This window comes from Kogia breviceps, chromosome 4 (assembly GCF_026419965.1).
Source record: "Kogia breviceps isolate mKogBre1 chromosome 4, mKogBre1 haplotype 1, whole genome shotgun sequence".
NCBI classification, from domain to species: domain Eukaryota; kingdom Metazoa; phylum Chordata; class Mammalia; order Artiodactyla; family Physeteridae; genus Kogia; species Kogia breviceps.
Genome location: NC_081313.1, coordinates 30559528 through 30581793, shown reverse-complemented (window position 1 = coordinate 30581793; position 22266 = coordinate 30559528). Strand labels below are relative to the sequence as shown.

General features: G+C 38.6%; 1 protein-coding gene across 3 annotated transcripts in view; it reads right to left on the bottom strand.

Moving 5' to 3' along the window:
- Positions 1–4427: 4427 nt before the first annotated feature.
- Positions 4428–22266, bottom strand: part of WDR70 (WD repeat domain 70) — a 303223-nt gene continuing 285384 nt past the window's right edge. For all 3 annotated transcript variants that reach the window (XM_067030887.1, XM_059060266.2, XM_059060267.2), the window contains exons 17-18: positions 21305–21467; positions 4428–4607 (exon numbers count right to left, since the gene is read on the bottom strand). In XM_067030887.1, coding sequence (XP_066886988.1) covers positions 4520–4607; positions 21305–21467 — 251 coding nt within the window. In that variant the 3' untranslated portion in view covers positions 4428–4519. The remainder of the gene's footprint in view (positions 4608–21304; positions 21468–22266) is intronic.

The following is a 22266-nucleotide window of genomic DNA, read 5'->3' as shown; positions in this document are numbered from 1 at the left end:
AATCCCAACACAGAAAGGTAAAGCAGCCAGCTGGGATATGGACCAAGCTTCGGTATTAATATGGAGAACAGTATGGAGGTTACTTAAAAAACTAAAAATAGAACTACCATACAACCCAGCAATCCCACTACTGGGCATATATCCTGAGAAAACCATAATTCAAAAAGAGTCATGGACCACAATGTTCATTGCTGCACTATTTACAATAGCCAGGACATGGAAGCAACCTAAGTGTCCATCGACAGATGAATGAATAAAGAAGATGTGGTGCATGTATACAATGGAATATTACTTAGCCATAAAAAGAAATGAAATTGAGTTATTTGTAGTGAGGTGGATGGACCTAGAGTCTGTCATACAGAGTGAAGTGAGTCAGAAAGAGAAAAACAAATACAGTCTGCTAACACATATATATGGAATCTAAAAAAAAAAAAATGGTTCTGATGAACCTAGGAGCAGGACAGGAATAAAGACACAGACATAGAGAATGGATTTGAGGACACGGGGAAGGGGAAGGGTAAGTTGGGATGAAGTGAGAGAGTGGCATGTACATATATACACTACCAAATGTAAAATAGCTAGCTAGTGGGAAGCAGCTGCATAGCACAGGGAGGTCAGCTCGGTGCTTTGTGTCCACCTAGAGGGGTGGGATAGGGAGGGTGGGAGGGAGACGCAAGAGGAAGGAGATATGGGGATATATGTATATGTATAGCTGAATCACTTTGTTATACAGCAGAAACTAACACAACACTGTAAAGCAATTATACTCCAATAAAGACGTTAAAAAAAAATTACTCCTTCCCATCTGCAAGGCAGAAGCACTTCTCACACCTTCTTCTCTCCCCATCCTTTTTTCTCCTTTCCCTCTGCTAAATATTTAATGAGCACCTTTTTAAGCCCTTTCACAGGGCTAGGATCTAGAAATACCAATATGAATAAAATATGGCTCCTCTCATTTTTCGAAACAAACTCATTAAATATTCACAGAACCTAATGTATTTTAGTTCTTACAATCTACTTCCCAGTGGGGGAAACAGACACACTCAGGCCCACAAGCCATATACATGTACACATTTATGACGCAACATAAAAGAAGGCTGTAGTGGAGAGATACGTAAGCAACTATGGGGCAGAGGAGGGAGCAAACAACTGTAGGCCTGGATGGGTAATGGAAGACGGGTCAGAGAAGGTGAAGTGGTTCCCATGTTCAAAAACAAACAGGCAGGGCTTCCCTGGTGGCGCAGTGGTTGAGAGTCCGCCTGCCGATGCAGCAGACACGGGTTCGTGCCCTGGTCCAGGAAGACCCCACATGCCGCGGAGCGGCTGGGCCCATGAGCCATGGCCGCTGAGCCTGCACGTCCAGAGCCTGTGCTCCGCAACGGGAGAGGCCACAACAGTGAGAGGCCCGCGTACCGAAAAACAAACAAACAAACAAAACAGGCAGACAACAAAGGGACATGTGCAAAGGCATTCAGGTGCCAAAAAGCATGGTACCTCTGGGTTCAGTGCCGGTGGATCTCAGAAGCATGTGTAAGATCAGCAGCAGTTAAAAAAGAAAGACCACGAGAGGCTGAATCCTGGATGTCCGAATCCTGGATGTCGATGCCCTCAGGGCCACACAAATGGGTTAGAGATAGAACATGGAGCCTCTGGAAGGCTCTAAGCAGAGGAACGAAATGATAGTGTTTGGTTTTAGAAAGCTAATTCTGATGGGCAGAGTTAAAAAAAAAAATACATGGATTAGATGAGGACCAAATGAAAAACAGAGAGATGAGTTGGAAATGAGGCTCCTGAGGTCCTGGTGAGGGATAAAAGGGGGTCTCAGTTCTAGTCGGGGCAGTAGGGAAAGATATGGAGGTCAAATACCAGAGATTCAGAAGACAGCACGGATAGAAATTGGCAAGTGATTAAATGAGGTGGGAGTGGGGGTGAGGGTGGCACTGAAACAACGGATGAAGTGAGCACCCACTCTTTGTCCAACCCCAGCTCTCAGATCCTTGGTCACCAAAATTGAGACTGGAGAGTCTTATGCATATTTTGATAATCTCGTGTGGAAAAAATCAGTTTTTTACAAAACTCTCCCAAGTGAGATAGATCATCTCAAGCATGAAAAGGGCCACTTGTGCTGTGGGTAACAATGAGAAAAATCATCTTCATGCTAAATTTGCCTTTCCCTTCCCTTACCTCATAGCAGACTCTGCCAAGACCACTATGATCAAGTTTCTATTCCGCCCTCCAGCCCTCCACTGCAACTTTTGGCTGTGCAAGACGAATACTTCCATATGGTGCAATGTTTATGTTAAGATGGGAAAAAACATGAAATGCTTTAATTTTAACCAAGAAGCAATACATTTACAAATCCTAAGCAGCTGGAACAAAATATTAGTCTGTAATTGATTTTGGATGAAGTGTATTTCAACAAGAATAGGAAATTTGGGGCAGTAACTTGTTAATTACTGATGTCTAGGGATCTTGGGTATCTTCATACTGTATTCCATAAATGTAATCTCAGACAGATTATTTGATATTCTGGACTTCCTCTGTCTCATCTATAAAGTGGGTTTAGCAATTTTACCTATTCATGGGTTTTTTTGTGAGGATTAAATGAGCTAATGCAGGTAAAGAGATTAAAAAAGTAGTCATCAGAGAGTAGGCACTCAGCAAATGTTAGTTCTTCCTCTTCTTACCTATTAAGCTAGGTGACAGGGAAGGGGATGCGGATGGAGTTGGGGATGGGAGAAGAAAAGGACAGAAAATGGCTTACAAGAATGAAGGTTTTGTGCTTCCCTGGTGGCGCAGCGGTTGAGAGTCCGCCTGCTCATGCAGGGGACACGGGTTCGTGCCCCGGTCCGGGAAGATCCCACATGCCGCGGAGCGGCTGGGCCCGTGAGTCATGGCCGCTGAGCCTGCGCGTCCGGAGCCTGTGCTCTGCAACGGGAGGGGCCACAACAGTGGGAGGCTCGCGTACCGCAAAAAAAAAAAAAAGAATGAAGGTTTTTAGGATTTATCTATGAAGAATGCCCGCTGCCACCTCAGAACTGTAGACACAAAAAAAATCTGTGTGAGTTCAAGGGGTTGTTAAAAAGGATTTCGGGGGAAGGGTGTCAGGGAGCGTAGTACGTGAGGCTTGTAGAACCAGGCGCTTTCTGATACACATTTTGGGCCATCATTCACTTTCATAACTATTTAATTCACTGGGACAGATGAGAGTAGGAGGGCAGAAGGCAAGAGTACTAAAAAACCTGAGCTGTCTCGCGGAGATGACGCAAAAACTACCCCAGGTCGATGTGAAGTCAGGGGAGAAAAAGGCAAATTTAGCACGAAGATCATTTTCTTACTGTTACAACACAAGTGGCCCTTTTCATGCTTGAGAATGAAATAGGATTTTATTCTATTGACTCATTATTACTTTGGACAAACTGCCAACTTTTGTTTTAGTTTTCTAGTCAAAAGCACAAAGACCATTCAGTATGATTTTTTTTTTTTTTTTTTCGGTACGCGGGCCTCTCACTGTTGTGGCCTCTCCTGTTGCGGAGCACAGGCTCCGGACGCGCAGGCTCAGCGGCCATGGCTCACGGGCCCAGCCGCCCCGTGGCATGTGGGATCTTCCCAGACCGGGACACGAACCCATGTCCCCTGCATCGGCAGGCGGACTCTCAACCACTGCGCCACCTGGGAAGCCCCAGAATAATTTTTAATGTCTTCTACTCATACAGCTTTTACATTCACAAAGCATTTCTATACTTTTAAAAATTAATATTGATAAAAATCAGGCAAAGTCAATATCATTAGCTCTATTTTAAAAAAGCAAATATTTAGTGTATATTTACTGCGTGTCAGGTACTATACTAAACACTTTACAAGGATGTCTTATCCTTTTGACAAACCTATGAAGGTTATACTATTATCACCTGAGTCTAGAAGAGAGAAGCTTAATAACTCTCCCAAGGTGACCCACACAGTAAAGAGCAGAGCCTGGATTTGAACCCACATCAGTCTGACTTCAGAGCCTGCTCCTTAAGTCCTAATCACTGCTTTCTGATGTTGAAGGATAATCAGATACACGTTTTTTCCTAGTATGGTAATACTTTTAGTTTGAACTCAGCCTAATTATTTAGTCATGTAAACAACTGCCGTGAAATTATACAGAGATATTAAACGTTTTGATGTCCATTTCCATATTGTGCTCCTAGAATTGCTCAATGTACCTTCCCCTCCCCCAAGGTTATAACAATCTGTACAAGACCAATCACTGTTGAATAAAGTTTCCAAATACCTAAAGTACTTAGTAATAAGCTAAGAATCTGTTTCTTATTTACTTATAATACGGTTTAATAGTTGTAGGTAAGAAAATGTAGGCACAATTTCACTGAAGAGTAGCTACCAATCTTTTGAATGGTTCAATAATACGAAGGACAAAAACCTGATCATAAAAATGTATTTTTATTTCATTAAAAAAACACCCCAAACCTGTTCAACATCCTTCCCCCTCATGCAAACAGCTCTCACACGAGATTCTTCAAATTTTACGTTTTTTCCATTCCGGCTCATTCTTTGCTTCCTCATCATCAGATTCAACTTGGGCAAACATGGTTTTGGGCTGAGTCCTAAAGGAAAGTTAAAGAGGAGAGGAAAAGTTTAGTCAGCAAGTGTGCATTAGACTTTGCTACTTTCAACAAGTGGAAGCACAGTTGGGGAATCAATTATATCTCAATTAGCAGATAATCATTAAACTGCTGGCAAAGAAAAGGATAATGGAAATTTAATTATGTTCAGATTCTTTTAAAGGTTTTTCCTTCTGTGGCAGACTATGTATGTTGTCCTTTCCTTAAATAAAATGAAAATGTATCAAAGTCAGTGGAAACTCATACATCCGTTAAACACCCTCAGTTTAACCAGGACTGTTCAGGGGGCCAAACTATAGTCACCAAGCAAGAATCTACACAGTCTTTATAACTCCCTGGGCTGTTCCTAGACTTAAGTACAGTAGTCCAAATACACATGATTATGGTGCACACAAATAGGAGAATCTGAGTCAACAGTTCTCTTATTTAATGAGTTTAAAATAATAAATAACATATATAGTAATTTGGGCCTGTCAGCATAAATAAAAAACAAAACAAATGAACATTCCTTCCACCAAACACCCAGATCAATGCATGGAAATGACAAGCATTTTAGGACATATCACTGCGTATCACTGCTGTAATACTGGCACACGGTACATCAAGCAATCTTTGCATTAGGGACCTGCTGTGTTTTGTAAACATATCTGGTTCAATGACACTCCTTTTTATATCGTTCACACAGGTGAACGATATAAATATACAATTATATAAATAATTATATAAATAATTATATAATAATTATACAAATATAAATTGTATTATATAATTATATAAATATAAATTGCAAAGAAAATTATATAAATAATTGTATAAATAATTATATAATAATTATATAAATAATTGCAAGAAAATATCAAATGGTCATAATTTATGCCCCTTTCAGTCATGCTACTGCTGATTTCCTTTTAAAAACAGCTCTACTGCATTATGAGGAAACATTAAAGCATGATATCTGAAGATGAAATACGTTAGCTAACATCATCATTTAGAGTTCAATTCATAATAGCAAGGTAATTGCAGAATGGTAGAAATAATGTCAGTAATTTCTTTTATTTGGCAAGTGAAACAGGGTTAAAACCTTATATTACTTAAACAGGTGGTTGCCAGAGGGGAGGTATAGGGAGGAGAGAAATAGGTGAGAGAGATAAAGAGGTACAAACTTACAGTTATAAAATAAATGAGACACTGTGTGAAATGTATGGAGTGGGGAATAGGGTTGATAATTATGTAATATCTTTACGAGATAAGTAAGTACTAGGGAGGTAATGTATAACATAATAAATATAATTAACCCTGCTTTATGCTGTATATGAAAGTTGTTAAGAGTAAATCCTAAGTGTTTTCATCACAAGGGGAAAAACTTTCTGTTTAATTTTGTGTCTGTATGAGATGATGGATGTTCATTAATTAAACTTATTGCAGTCATCATTTCATGATCCATGTAAGTCAAATAATTATGCTGTACACCTTAAACTTATACAATGCTGTATGTCAATTATATCTCAATAAAACTGGAGGGCAAAAAAAAAAACCTTATATTACCTCTTGCTCTTCCTTTATTATCCTGGGGAAGAAGTATAAACCATCCACATTCCATGCTGACGTTGTTCTGATGCAAGCCATGTACTAGAATTCCTCGTGCATAAGTCAGTCACAATTCCTGTCTCTCCAGTTACCTGCCTAGAGAGCTCAAGCTGTCCCCATACACAATCCAGTTGGTTAAATTTCTTGTTGTCACTTCAAGACACTGTTATGACATCTATAAACAAGTCATAGCCCTAACATTTCCAAAACCAGCTGCAGATTTTCATAGGTCATGAGTTGCTGAGTTACTAGAAAGCAGGGCCGCTGGCTTTCTAACATGCGCTACAACAAGGCAACTGGTGCTCCTGACATACTTCATCTCCTGGCAAAGATGTCGAGCCCTTGGGTATAGACAAACCTGTACAGGAACAAATTTGTCTGGTTTAAAAAAATCCTCTGGAAGCCTGAAGCTGTAAGGAGTCCTTGAGCTAAGCCTCAGGCGGGGGATTCATTCCCAGTTTGGCCACTGACTTGCTCTGTCACCTGGAACAGGTGTTTCCCCTCTCAGGGGTTTAGTTTCTTCCTCTTCCAAATGTGGAGGTTGAACTTGATTAGTGGGTCCCAAAGGACTAAAGGCCCAGGGTAGACAATGATGAAGTGTGTGTTTTAACATTAATTCAAGTATAATACAAACAGAAAAGTGCATATTTCATAAATGTACTGTCTTCTGGGTCTTCACAAACTGGACCTGTCGTGAAACCAACACCCAGATGAAGAAACAGAGTATGACGAGCACTTCTGAAGCCCCTCATACTCCCTTCCAGTTACTAACCCCAGACCCAGCGTAACCACATCCTGACTTCTGGCCACATAGATCAGCCCCACCTGTGTTTGTCCTGTCTCTGTATGATGCCTGGAGTGTTCACTATTTTGTGCCTGGTTTCTCCCATTCAGTATCATCCACGGTGCTGTGTGTAATAAGGATGTTTGTAACCACACATTCCAAAAAATGCAAAAAACCCCCCAAAGGCAATACTGTGAATTTTACCGTGAGTTAAAATGTGTTTAAGTTAAATGACTGTCCTTTATTCTGAGATAATGTTCTTCTACCTATTTTGTAATAAAATGTGCTGGAAGTTTAAAAAAAAACAATCCTTAGAATTAGCTACTTAATTTCTAAGGGAATAAAAAGAACATGATCTTCTAAAGATACCTGGCAATGCTTCATAGCTCATCAATGTTAGCTGCAATGAGACTTAAGTACTTAAGAAGTTGTAGTGCTGCTTTTTTTGCATATAAAAAAAGAAACTGAATGACAGGTCACGGGAAGAAAACCTAGAGCTTGAAAAGGCTATTTCATTTATGTAGTCACTTTTTTTTATTAATCTACTTACTTCCAGAAGTATTTTTAGTAGGTTGGTGGCTAACACTGAAGGGCACAGAATCAATGGAACTATTTAACAAGGGGCAGAAAGGGAGTAATGATGGCAAAGAGGCATGGGAGAACATTTTGGGGAATGGAGACATTCTATAATCTTGATTGAAGTGGTGATTACACAGGTGTATACATTTGTCAAGAACTGAAATGGGTGCATTTTGTATTTTATTGTAACTAACTTATAAAGAAAATCAAAACAAAAAAATGAGTCAAAGGTCAAGAACAAAAAAGTATGTAACTGAGCATAAAACTTAGCACTAAATTTCCTAGACGCCAAGGCAAAAGGAAAAGAAAGAGATTAGTTTTTCAAAGGAGGTGACCTCCCCCACCCCGAGCACTGAACTCAGCAAAATTCACTGAGAAAATTTTCAAACCAGGGTCACTTCGACTGTCACTTTCAATTACCAGACCATGACAGTTTCCTTTTCCTCTCCATGTATTTTAACTTAAGGGATATCAACTTGTTTGGAAGGTTGAATGGTCTTCTTTGTGAAACTCCATGAATTTATTTTAAATTCCACTTTTGAACTAATAAAAATGTTGTCAGTAAAATAGCCATATTATGTATACACAACATTAAATCATGACTTAGCTTTCATGTTCCACTTAGCATTCAATAGCCATGGTCCGCTTCCCCAAATTGCCAAAATCAAGGCATAAATCAGTGTCCAAATTTTCCCACCAATGCTTGCATACCACTTTTCCTTGCATTTCGCTGCCCAGGTAGATAATAATTGAGTGTAAGAACTAGGCTCCTTTCAACAAATAATGTTGGGGAAATTGTATATCCATATGCAATGAAATTGGACCCTTACCTTACACTATATACAAAAATTAAATCAGCATGGATCAAAGACCTAAACCTACGAGCAAAAACTATAAAACTCTTAGAAGAAAACATAGGGGAAAGTTTTATGACATTGGATTTGGCCACGATTTTTTTGACATGACACCAAAAGCACGGGCAACAACAAAAACAGGTAAACTGGACTCTGCACCAAAATTAAAAACCATACGTCAAAAGACAAAATCAACAGATTAAAGTGGAGTGGTTATTTAGTGGGTACAGAATTTCAGTTTTGCAAGAAGAAAAGAGTTCTGGAGATTGCACAACAATGTGAATGTATTTAACACCACCGAAATGTACACTTAATAATGGTTAAGATGGTAAATTTTATGTTATGTGTATTTTACCAAAATTAAAAAGACTAAAGAGTAGGCTCCTGAACTTGGGAATAAGGAAGAATGAACCCCCTTCCTGGGACAAAAAGGGGGCACCTTGGAAAGGGCCTCAGCCTCTAACTTGGGGCCATGCCTAAAGCAGTGCTTCTCAAACCATCTGTGGTGCAAGGCCAGACTTTGTTTTCTAATTTCCCACCACTTGCAGATAAATATTTCTAGAAAAATTAAAAGACTACAAAATACAGATCCAAAATTTTTATTAGATTCTATAAATATATCAAATTGCTATAAAATTTTCTAAGCTTATCTTGTCAGCACTGGCTGGTGGAGCACACTGCGTAGCGTCTGCTGGCAGCTCCATCCCTCCCTTTGCTTGGGAAAGAAAGGCTCTGAAAGCAGGGAGCTGAAACCAGACTGTGGAATAAGAATCTGTCTTCTTAACATAAACTTTTACACATGATGAGCTTCCTCCAACTGCAGGAAAATATTTTTCACATCTAGAGAAGCTGGCCCTGTATGATGCTACAGGAATGAAGCCTGAGGTTGCACTCTCACAGGGCCACCCTTTAAGGAGCAGTCTTTCATTCTCAGGAGTATGGCATGGGGAGGTGAAGGGAGACGTGGCCCACGGAAGGAAGTTTCCCTCATTCCAATCCATCCTGCCCCCAAAACCAACATTCTTACAGCATAGTTCAGCACCTTCCATAAGAGCTGTATGTTGCCTGCTGAATAAAGACCAGGTTCTTCAAAAAATATTATTTGACTTTAGCACAATGAATATCTCTGTCTAGTCTAGGGAATGTCAGTATTTTATAGAAGCAAAGTGAGAGAATTACAGCTTTAAAATTTGTAGCTATTCTTTCTTGTCAGCAATTTTTATCTTTAAATTTATTTCCAGCAGTTTTTCTTTTGAGATTTTTTGGAAATCCATATATGAGGAAGACCAAAAAAAAAAAAAAATCAATTCAGGATTATTTAGGGCATTTTAAACAGACTTCTTTAGTCACCACTTTTCAAGACAATGAAGAACAGAGATGATTAGGCAACTTCCAACAGAGTTAGGAACAGAACCAGGAGATTTCTTCCTTGGGGGTGGCCTAATTTGCCCTTGGCACAGAAAACTACTATAAAAATAAATCAACAATGTCAAGCAAGAGCAAAATGACACATACAAAAAGATAAAATGTTTTGAGAGCATTTAAAAGCTGGTCCAGAAATTCCTACTTTTAAAACCAATAGGAAACCAACAAATAAACAACAAACCCCTCTAAGCCCCTTCTAACCTTGTCACTGGCTACATAAAATGTATTCTTTCTGGGCTGCTTGAAGAAATGGAATTTATACACTGATCTTAACATAGACTCTTTTTTTTTTTTTGCGGTACGCGGGCCTCTCACTGTTGTGGCCTCTCCCGTTGCGGAGCACAGGCTCTGGACGCGCAGGCTCAGCGGCCATGGCCCACGGGCCCAGCCGCTCCGCGGCACGTGGGATCCTCCCGGACCGGGGCACGAACCCGTGTCTCCTGCATCGGCAGGTGGACCCTCAACCACTGCGCCACCAGGGAAGCCCCTTAACATAGACTCTTTTGGGTGCTTCCATGAGGAGAAGTAGAACAAACCAAACCAAATGGGCACTGAAGACATGGCAGTAACTCAAGAAATACACATATAAATAAATAATGTGCAAAAAATACATTCTACTGCTTCAAGAAAGCATTTCCATTACCAGCCATTCCCTGTCTCCTCCTATTTAAGCAGTTCCTGCATAATTCTATTACCTCCTTTCTCAAGAGACAGGAAGTTGTCAACTCAAATTTACAACCTCATGGCAGACTTACCTCAGTTGCCCAAAACGAAAGCCTACAAAGGGACTGACCTGAAGAAAAAGAAGGTAAGGGGAACATTCCATTAAGCCAAAGCATTGTGCGTGCTCAACAGGTTAATGGGGATAAGGTAAGCCTCGCTGAGAACCATTAAAGCATCCACCTTACTGAAATCAGCTTTATCCAGACTATTTCATTGATTTACTGTCTACATTTACCCATTTTTCTAAGTGTTAACTGAAAACTTAAACTTACAGAAGGCTGATGTGAAACTTGTATTTTCCAGTTTGATTAACTCACTTGGCAAATAGTAAACATTTTTCACTTGACTATATATGTCATCTTGTTTACTAGAGTTACCAAGAAAAGGAGAGCAGATTAGATAGCAACATAGTTATTTACTGCTAACCACTCAATAAACTAATCAGAGGAGGGCTGATGGGTTTTTTGTTTTAGCTTCAGTAAACTCTGCATTTGCTAATAGTTAATATTTCATGAAGTACATATAAAAGCTTAAGCAAATGTCTTTCTCAAATCTATACATTCTGAATAGCTGATACTTTGTGCTGATTAATTTCCCCCTTGGAACATTTTTTAAACTGAGTTCTCAGTTATTTGTACAAAGGGAGTCTTTTCCAGCAACTGTGTGTTACAGAAAAGTGACAGAAGCCCAACAGAAGCCGACTCCCACCTTCAATGTTTCCATCCAGAGGAATTTTGCATAGAACAGTCAGTAATGAATAAAAATTCGCTCTGTAATCTTTTCGAAGGGCATTTTTTGGATACAATGTTTGTGTAAGAGAATCAAAGTGTCCTTTTCAAAGATTCAAAGGCTGTCCTGTCCTTTCTCTTCCGACTAAGCTCTAACCTAGGCTTTCTACACTCCTCCTTGAGTGCTCAGGCCAGAGAGAAGTCTCAAAATGTCTTTGGCTGCAATGGGAAGTCCACAGGTCAAATTCTTTTTAGTTATGGATATTCTCCTGATATGATTCATTCAAAAAGCATAAAGTGAGCTCCAGGGTAACAGAATGAGTATGAGGGGAAATCACTTGTAATACTTAATCATCAGTATGTGACTATCAACCACAAGCTTTTTTGGCTCAGAGCCCATTGTTTATTATGAAGGAAAACCTCAAAGCCAAAGTCAATTATAGCCATGACTTGACAATCTGACACACTTGTTAACCCTGTTAGAATGAATACGGCCCAGATGAACTCTGACCCAGTCATCACAATTGCAGAATTATTAAGATTAAATAAAGGCTTGACCAAAAGATTCCACTTGAAATGGTCCCTTCTTTCTGGTGAAGAGCTAATCAAAGATAATTTTTATTTGTTTATTTAATTACTTATTTTTAATTTTTATTTTATATTGGAGCATAGTTGATTAACAATGTTGTGTTACTTTTAGGTGTACAGCAAAATGATTCAGTTATACATAAAAAATATTAGGGATGCATAAGAAGATGAGAGGCAACAAGATATTTCTAGATAAAGAATGTTCTGTCTTCTTCAGGAAATGAACACATAATATTTTGGAAAATAGCTAAACACATCTCAGACTCATTAAGTAGGACATACTAACTCATAATGCTTGTGTGAGAGTTCAAAGACTGGGTGAGGGTGGAGAAAGGGACATACATGAAACCTGTGGAAACTGGGGGAAAAAAAAAGAAAAAGAGGGAAAAACAAAAGGAACCCTCTAAAATCACCATTAGCTACTTTACCAGTGAGTGGGTAAACACGTTAGAATGATTAAATCTTTGAAGAGCACACGGGCCTGAGGCAGTCCAGGTAACCTCAAAATACCCTCTCTAAGCTCACATTTATGAAACATATAACAGTGTGCCACAATTTTACTCAAAAACACATATGAAAGCTGGGCTTTAGTGAAACTCTACTCTCTTACTTCATAGATGGCGAAATAGTCTCAGTGAAGGTAAGTGAGTCTCAGAGCAGGAACTAAACCCCAGGACTTCTGATTCTTAGTCTAGCGTTCTTCCACTATGCCACACAATAATCTTTACGGCTTCACTATTATTCAACTTTTCCAATAACTACTACCAGTTGCTTTGTGATGAGAAGCAGTACACTGTAGTAGTCAAAAGCAGAAGCCTGACTTTGAAGCCAGACCACCTGTGTTCAAGTCCCAATTCTGCTTCTTGATATCTGTATGGCTTTGGTCAAGGTATAAGCCTCAATTTCCTCATACGTAAAATTGGAGCAATAATACCACTTTTCTCATAGGACTGTTGTGAGGATTAAATGAATAATATATAAAGTTTCTACATTACTATATAAAAGTGTCATTATTACCATATACCTGGCTTTTGGCTATCAGGTGTTCCTCACTTCACATTTTCAAAAGTTATATGTGGAATATATTTGATAAAATAATTTGCATATTAAATACAACATAGGAGCTTGCTGTTTTTTTAAAAACACTGGGGGAAAATACTCTTCTATGTAAATGAATTGTCTTCAGTATGAATCTCTATAATCAAAATAATCTATTCCATAAATTTGAATTTTCAGAAGGGCTAATCACTTGTAGTTTATTTTAAATAATTATACTTTTTTTTTTATTACCAGACTTCAGTGTGCAAAATAATCACCTGGAGAACTTCTTAAGATGCGGATTCCCAGCCCCAGTCTCTCAGTCTAAATGAGCTGGGGTGAAGTCTAGAAATCTGAATTTTTAACCTTCCCACTCTTACCCTCAACTCTGACACAGACAGTCCACAAAATCACTTTGAGAAACACTGGCCCTTACATAGGAATACGGTGGTCAGTGGTATCAGTCATGTAACCATAACTCACAAAAAAAAGTAATATTTTTCTCTGTGGGTTTATGTCTCTTCCTGGCACAAATAATATATAAATCTTTACTCACTCAAAGAGTGATCTCTTTAAATACTGCCTAGTAACTTGACAAGACTTAAACGTATCCTTTATAGATGGGAATGATATTTTAATGCATACATACACATATCCACGTATCCCATATCCCATATCAGACAAGACACGCACACTGAAAATTAAATAGACTGAACCAGCAATAATGGCAGCTTATCTGGCAAGGAAAGTGACCATGGCTGACAGAACTGTCAGGCTGTCTGGCTACTGGCCAGGGTTCAGGTTCCCACACACAACTATCCCTGTTGATGTGTAAGCTAATAGCATTCTGGGTCTTTATCCTGCCCACTCCCCAGCCGGCTCCTTTCCCCTCCCCTCCAGCAACATCTTTTGACAAGAAACTGTAATTGAATCTGCCCATGTATAGCTAAACAAGAGTCCTCTGTGATCCTGCTGTGTTTTAAAACTTTCATGGTTGTTACATTGTGAGTGCCAGGAATAAAACTTAAATACTCAACAATCAAGGTAAAGCGTTAAAAGACTCTTTGTTCTCATCACTGGAGAATAAAGGTGAGTGACCTGTGCAGGCAGGCAGATTTGTGTAACATCTAGTTGTGCTTTCCTGTGATAAAGCAAGATACAGTAAATCTTCATTTCATCACTGACACACGTCAACTGCAGGGAAGAAAAACAACCAGACACACATTCTCGATTACAGTGACCTTTATGAAAATATCCTTTTAAATATTAGCTTCCCTTCAAACACTGCCACTTGGCAGTAAACAGTATACTGTAGCAGGTGAACACAGGAGAAACTGCACTGCAATTCTGGCTAACAAATCACATGCCACAGACAGTGCCATGAACTTAGTATGCAGTAAATGTAAGGTGACAAAACTGAGTGGAAGGAAAGAGATGGGAGCAAAATGCAGCAGTAGAAAGGTGTATATTAAGAGAGATCACAGTCCTCTGAAAAGCTCATTAAATTAGGGATCAAGAGAAATGAAGTCTAATTCTAATTGCAATCATTGTGAATTGCCAGTCTCTAGGTTTCAGTCTCCTCACATGTAAGGTAAGGATATGAAAAATACCTGTTCTACCCATTTTGCAGAGCTACTATTAAACTAGCATATTATTCAATTGTAGATATCACTAAACCACCTACAATGCAGGAAAATGTCATTAGGTAACAGAAACCAATGAACAAAACCAATTTCTGCTTCAATTAATTCTAGTTAAAGAAGGTTGAAAATCTGGATGAATTTTTTTTTCCAAGAAAATATTAATTACCAAGCAGACTCAGAAGAGTCAGAATATCCAGATAGTCTACTTACCATGAGGGGATGGAAAAGAAACAGAAAAATTAAGGAATTACTACTCACCCTCCCCTCCACAAAAGCACCAGGCTTTGACAGTTTTATGGGTAAATTCTATCAAATTTTTACAAAGTAGATTTAATGGTATTCAAAACAGTTTGAGAGCATATACAGAAAAGGAAAGCATACAAAATTTTTATGAAGGCAGCCTAACACCTGACAAAGAACAAACCATAAGCATGTGAGGGTCATACCAAAGAAGTGAGGATGATTCAATACTAGAATTTTGTAATATAACCACATTCATTGATCAAAGTAGAAATACAGAGGGAATTCCCTGGCAGTCCAGTGGTTAGGACTCCGAGCTTCCACTGCAGGGGGCATGGGTTCGATCCCTGGTCCCCTGGTCAGGGAACTAAGATCCCGCAGGCCACGAGGTGCAGCCAAAAACAAAACAAAACAAAACAAAACCCCAAAACACAAAACAAAACAAAAATAAAGCAGAAATACACAGAGATACAACAAAGGAATTCAATAAAATTCAGCATCTATTTCAGATGAACATGCCTCTCATTTCTGTACAGTGTTTTCTTCGTATAGGATGCTGTTCCCTTGGATATCTGCACAGCCCGTTCCCTCATTTCATTCAAGTCAAAGATCACTTTAGCAGAGGTTCTATCCTGATCACCATATCTAAAAATAGTGCCCCTCTTTCTCCCTGATTACTCTATGTCCCCTTATCCCTATTTTATTTTTCTTCACTGCACTTGCTACCATCTAACACTTATAGATTTACTTATTGTCTCTCTCTGTCCACTAGAATATAAGCTTCATAAACCACAACTTAGTACCTGACACACTGTAGGTGTTCAATAAATCTTTGTTGAATGAATAAATAAAATAAAAAGAGATGAATTCCTCTTTAACATCTTGTATATGTGGTGTTTTCAAAAGCTGTCATGCTTTACGGAGAAATACCATTAAATTGAACAATATGAATTTGACAACATGATATTTGACTTTTTTTTCATCTACAGAAAGGGCAATTACATATGTTTTAACTGAATCCTGTTCAAGTTCAAAGTGAGAAAAGGATGTGCACTATCACTGTTATTATTTAATATTGTTCTGGCAGTACCAGTCAGTACAATTAGATAAGATAAAGAAATAGCAGGTATAAAACCTGGAAAAGAGGAGGTGAATTTATCATTATTTGCATATGATATAATTTTATGCCTGCAAACCCCTCTAAATCAGACCACATTAAAATAAATTTTTTTCACATGGGGGAAAAATGGCATAAACAAACTAAAAATAAAAATGACTGATGGGACTTCCTTGGTGGTGCAAGGTTAAGAATCCACCTGCCAGTGCAGAGGACATGGGTTCGAGCCCTGGTCCAGGAAGATCTGACAGGCCACGGAGCAACTAAGCCCGTGCGCCACAACTACTGAGTCTGCGAGCCATGACTACTGAGCCCACATGCCACAACTACTGAAGCCTGTGCACCCAGAGCCTGTGCTCTGCAACAAGAGAAGCCGCCACAATGAGAAACCTGCGCACTGCAATGAAGAGTAGCCCCCGCTCGCCGCAACTAGAGAAAGCCTGTGTTCAGCAACGAAGACCCAATGCAGCCAAAAATAAATAAATTTATTTTTAAAAAATGACTGACTAGTAGGAATATTTGCAATACGTGACATACAAAGGGTTAAGCTCCTTAATATAAAGAACTCTTACAAATCAGTAAGAAGAGGACCAATCAACCAACAGACAAAAGGGCAAAAGACATAAATAGAAAGTTCACAGGAAAAAGAGGCTTTTAACATATGAAAAGATGCCTAGAAAATTTTTAATGAAAGTGTAAACTACGATGGAATACAAGGTTTCACCTATCAGATTGACAAAGATAGAAGGATGAGGGGAAGGAAGCTCTGATACATTGAGTAAGTTGGTTAAAAACTCTCATTGGAGGAAATCTGGACACTATACAAATTTAAAATGCAGATATCTTTTGATTTGGCAATTCTATTTCTTGAAGTTTTGCATATGTGGTCAAGGAGTCCAAAGATATTAATTTCAGTATTGTTTATAATAACAACAGACTGAAAGCAATGCAAATGTCCTTCAATACTGTACTGTTTTAGAAAAGCATAATATATCACACAATGGAAAATATCAAGAAAGTATACAGCATGAGCTAGATATGTATGAACGGGTCTAGTCCAATCTCCCAAGTAATAAATAAAGCAAAAAACCAACCAACAATCAAAAACAAAGACCAACTTGTAAAACATGTTATATAGCTGTTTTTAAACAATAAATGTTTCTACACACATGTCTACTCATTTATACATGGACTCTCTCTGGCAGGAAATACAAGAACCTGTTGCCAGTGGGTATCTAGAAGTGGTAGAACGAAGGAACTGGGGGTTAAAGTGAAAGGGAGGCTTTCAAATGTCCATTGTCTATGCTTTAGCATTGCTGGATTTTTAAAAAATTGTGAGCATGTGTTACTTAAAATCTCAGACATGAAAATTTTGTTATCAAAATAATTAGTTGTTAGAAGTTAGAACAATAACCTGGAAGTTCTAAGGCCAGGTTCCTGGTTTGGGTTCTAGCAATTACTTGCAATCCAGTAGGTTCTAAAAGTTACCTTCTCAGTGTCTCATTTTCTTCAGTGGTAATTTTGACACCTTTCTATGAACTATATATTGCTAATATCAATCATTAATCAGCAAACAGTATTATTTCAATATTTGTGGAGACACCTCAATGATTTACTTTGTGTATAAATGTACACACGTCTATTTGGATCAGTTTGCTATCAAAATGATACACATTATGTTTGGCAAATTTTAAACCATGGCTCTATTTACTCTTCTTTCCTCAGCTAATTTTTGGCATGCTTATAAACAAGTTTTTTGAAGTATAAAAAGATCCCTAATAATAATAGAAAATAACTACTCCATTACAAACAGAAGTGTCAGAGGCATAATCTATAAGCGTACCTGAGTGCCAAGGATGTGCTGACATATATTAGCTTATACACACACAGATTCTATACAAATGAAGGCTACATGCAAACTATTTAGTTGGCCAGCCTTGATATGACCCTCTTAGCTGTTGTAATATTATCCAACTACTTGTTCAGAGATGTTCCATCTGTACTGTCTGGTTATTAATACATGTTGCAAACATCCGCCACTGACGTTACACAGTAAAGTCTGTTCTGCTACAGCACATATAGCAAAGGATGCAGTACTCCCCACCAGGGGCCCTCAAATCCCTTTAGCATTTTTCTGCAGGGTGCTTTCACTCGCAGCAGCAGCACTGACCTCTCTCTGTCAGAGGGCTGTGGCAGGTTTTACTAAAGCCCCGGATAGCTGGAACAGCCTGAAATGTCTCCCCTGATCCCATCTCTAGCCATCACCAAGGACCAACAGATGTTGGAGTGAAATACTCCAGTTACTGTGTGCTCTGACCAGGGTCTCCAGGATCACCTTGTAGGACTAAGCCAAAGTGACCCTCTCTGGAACTCTGTTTAATACTGTGCACTTTCTTGGCTTAAATCATCTTTGTAAGAGTCTTTATCTCAGGGTCTGCTTGTAAGGAACCCAAGCTAAGACAGTGTGTTTTACTTTTATGCCAAGTAGCTCATAATGATCAGCAGATAGAGGATCAATATCAGTATAACATGTAAGTTGAGTTGGTTTATAAAGTTGGTTTTCTTCTAGCATATAAATGTTTTGAAAAGTAATCAGAGTCCAGCTTTCTCATAATTGAAGAGAAAACTTTAGCAATACATAAAAACATCAAGAGAAAAGCTGAATATGCTTCCAACAATACAAAAATACACATACACAAATTTATTTACTGTGTTAGTAATTGCAAAATACTGGGTGCAATCTAAATACCCATACGTAGGAGAGTGGTGGAATAAACCATGTTACATCCATGCAGCGGAGCACTATACAGCTGTGAAAAAAGAATGAGAATGAGCTCTATGAACTGATGGAGAGTGATTTCCAGGGCATACTGCTAAGCGAAAAAAAAAAACAAAACTCAAAGACTATTTATACCATGCTAACCTTCATGTAAGAAAGGAGGGAATATAAGAAAATACAGAACTTCACATTTGTGCAAAAGAAGATAAACCAGAAACTAAAGAGAGTGGTTACCTATAGGGGTGAGTGGGAAAAGGACTGAAAGAAGCAGGGGTATTGGAATAGGGGAGCAGGGGTGAAGAGTGAGTGACACTTCCCTGAGTATATCTCTTTTAAAGTTCTGACCCCTAGCACCACAGTAACAGTTCATATACCCTACCCACACCCTAAAAAATAAAGGAATATAAACACTAAAAATAAGCCTAACTTTATTTTCCAATGAATAACATAACCACACTGATGGGAGTGGAGAAGAAAAGAGCTAAGTAACTTGACTAGGCACTGTAAGGATAACAAAGACAAGAAGAACTGTACACAAATGCTGTAATTTAGTTAGGAAAAGTGTTTCTCATGGGCGGGTGGCGGTTAGCAATTCTAAAACGATTTTAGGTGTAGACTAGAATTGAACAAATAAGTAAATATATTGTAGATAGTATGAGCTGGGTTTCTCACTATTGGAGAAAGAAGTTACAAATATGCAAAGGGAAAAGGTTAAATGAACCCTGTGGTACAGGTTTGAAATCAGTGGCATCAGTTTAAACTCGTACTATTTAAAATATACATGCAGATAGCTACATACAGAAATATATATGTGTGTATAGGTGTAGGTTAGTATACATACATGTATTTCTGAGCTTTGCTGGCTGAGAGGATCTAGAAGCAATGACATTCTAATAGCAATGAGTACATCTAGCACCAACCTCTTGGTTTCTAAACATCATTCTCCAACTTAAAGGAGCCACGGCTCCTTGGAGAAGTGGTTGATTCTAGGACTGTGGCAAAACAAAAACAAAAACAAAGATGAGCCTGGAACATTTTCTGGTGCCAGAAAATAAGGACGTGCTAAAAAACAAACAAACGAACAGACCAAAAAAAAAAAAAAAAACCACACCTTGTTGAAAGAATAAAGGAGCCATTCTGAAGGAGGTTCTATTGGCCAAAAGTGGAACAATGTGAGTGACAAAACTAAATAATGATAGTATTGGATTTTAACCCATAAAGTATTTTTAAGTCCACACTTATATTTGAAAAATAAAGAAATGTGAGAGGAGCAATTCTTCCTTTTAGTAGAAGTCCAGTTAATACATGTAGAAAAAAAGAGGGAAATAGAAAACACCACTAGGGAAACACCACAGTAGTAACTGCTGCAGGAAAATCTATCCATGCATGATAAAACGAGAGAGCAAAAGTTTGAGAGACAGGATTTGCCTAGTCTTAAAATACTACTCCCAAGCAAGTTACTAACTCAAAATGGAATGATAGTAACTTGACAGTGGAGAAACTTGGCAGACATCACCTTAACGAAACGATCAAAGTTATCATCGCCAGTCATCAGACTGAGGGACACGAAGCCCCTGATGTGATGCACTGAGAAGGATATAACATCACTCCTGTGTTATTTTTGCCAAAAATGCATAGTTTTACTCCAATCATGAGAAAATATCAGACAAACACAAACTGAGAGAAAGTGTACAAAATAACAAACCAGTGTCCACTGAAAGCATCAAGGTCATGAAAGATGAGAAAGACTGAGAAACTGTTATGGCTGGAGAAGACAAAGGAAAAGTAACAACTAAATGCAACGTGGGATCCTAGATAGGACTGTAGAACAGAGAAAGGATATTAGTGGAAAAACTGGGGAAATCACATAAGGTCTGTAGCTCAGTTAACAGTACTGTACCCATGTTAATTTCATGGTGTTGCCAATCAATTGCACTATGGCCGTGTAAGGTGTTAACATCAGGGCAAGTTGGGTGAAGAGTATACATGAACTCTCTGCATTGCTTTTACGATTTTTCTGTAAGTCCAATGTTAGTTTACAATAAAAACTTAAAATCCGCCAATTCTACAATACTACTGTTCTTTAGTGTAAACGTAGCTGGTTTAGTGGCTTTAAGAACCACTACATGTTCACACATGCGAAGCTATTTGAGGGACTCTGAGCAGGCAGGCTCTACTCTGCCTACGTTTAAGTGTTACTTACAAACACAGCTCTACAAATAAAAGTTAATCCTCAATAACAGATTCTACAAACTGTTTCCTTTCATTTGCTTTTAACCCTCCCTAACTAAGATAATGCAGACAGGCAGTGATTTTCTTTCTTTTTTTTTTTAATCACAGGTAGAGTGGGTTTCACATAATGGGTTTATGCTAGGCTATAGATCTAATGGAACTGGCCTGGTTTAAACATTTACCGTTTAGAGTCCTCAGATACAAACAAATGCCTAGGTTTCGGGACCATGAGTACCTGGCCATTTTTCATGCTTAGGAATAAAAAAGAAATGGAGAAACTAGAACCTCAAAGCAGCCGTCGTATGTTCTTCCCAATTCATTAAACATAATAAATTTTCTATTTTAAAAGGCTGTTTCCTTACTTGGAGTATGCTGGAGAAACCCAATATGGGTTGTCCTCGGCTGCTTTGGCGTGCCGCAAAATGGCTTCCCGGGGATTGCTGTCATCGGTTTTGTCCAAAGCAATGTTCTTCACAATGTATGATGACAGAGTGCCCCCGTGGGTTCCAACCCGGCCACCACGACCTGTTCCAAAGGAAAAAAACCCAAATCCGGAATGGAGTGAGCATACACCTTTTGTACACTGGGCTTATCTGACAAGGTTGAGAATCCCTCACTGCTGGCTTCCAAGGCGGACGGTTAAATGAATGACAGAGTAGGGTCAGGGATTCAGGTTTACCTGATTTTTGTCATTCTCTACAGAATCAAGGTTTTGAGCACTCTGAAGCTTCTCACAGACTTTGGTTTGAAGTACACAAATCTCAAGAGTACTTGAGTATCATCCTTTCAGCTTTCATTTATGATAATCAAAACCAAAGTAGGACATCACCAAACCTCAACTTCCCCATAACATTTTTAAATAGCGACATTTTTTATTATGCCTTAGTTGCTTAATTTACACAATGACACCAATGTGGGAAGAAATACAAATAGTTTGCCATGTGTATGCCTTAAAAAATTCCTCAGGCATGAACACATGAAATTCAATTAATAAAAATAACCAATGATCATTAGGTGCTATTTTAGACTTAAACAAACGTATCTTAGGGCTTGCCATCTTCCAAGTACCTTGTAGGAGAGAAAACAAGATGAACAGACTGATTCACATTATTTTAATGTACTGTAATTGCTCTAGACAGGAAGCTCCACATGGGCAGGAATTTGTTCCCTACTGGATCCCCAACTGCCAGCCTGGTTCCCAGTACTCAGAAGATGTATGACTTTTTAGGAAATTAAAAAGAAAAAAAAAAAAAGGAAAAACAAAAACAAAAAAACACACCACATGAAAAGTCAAGTAGCACTAAAAGATTAATTTTATTTTATT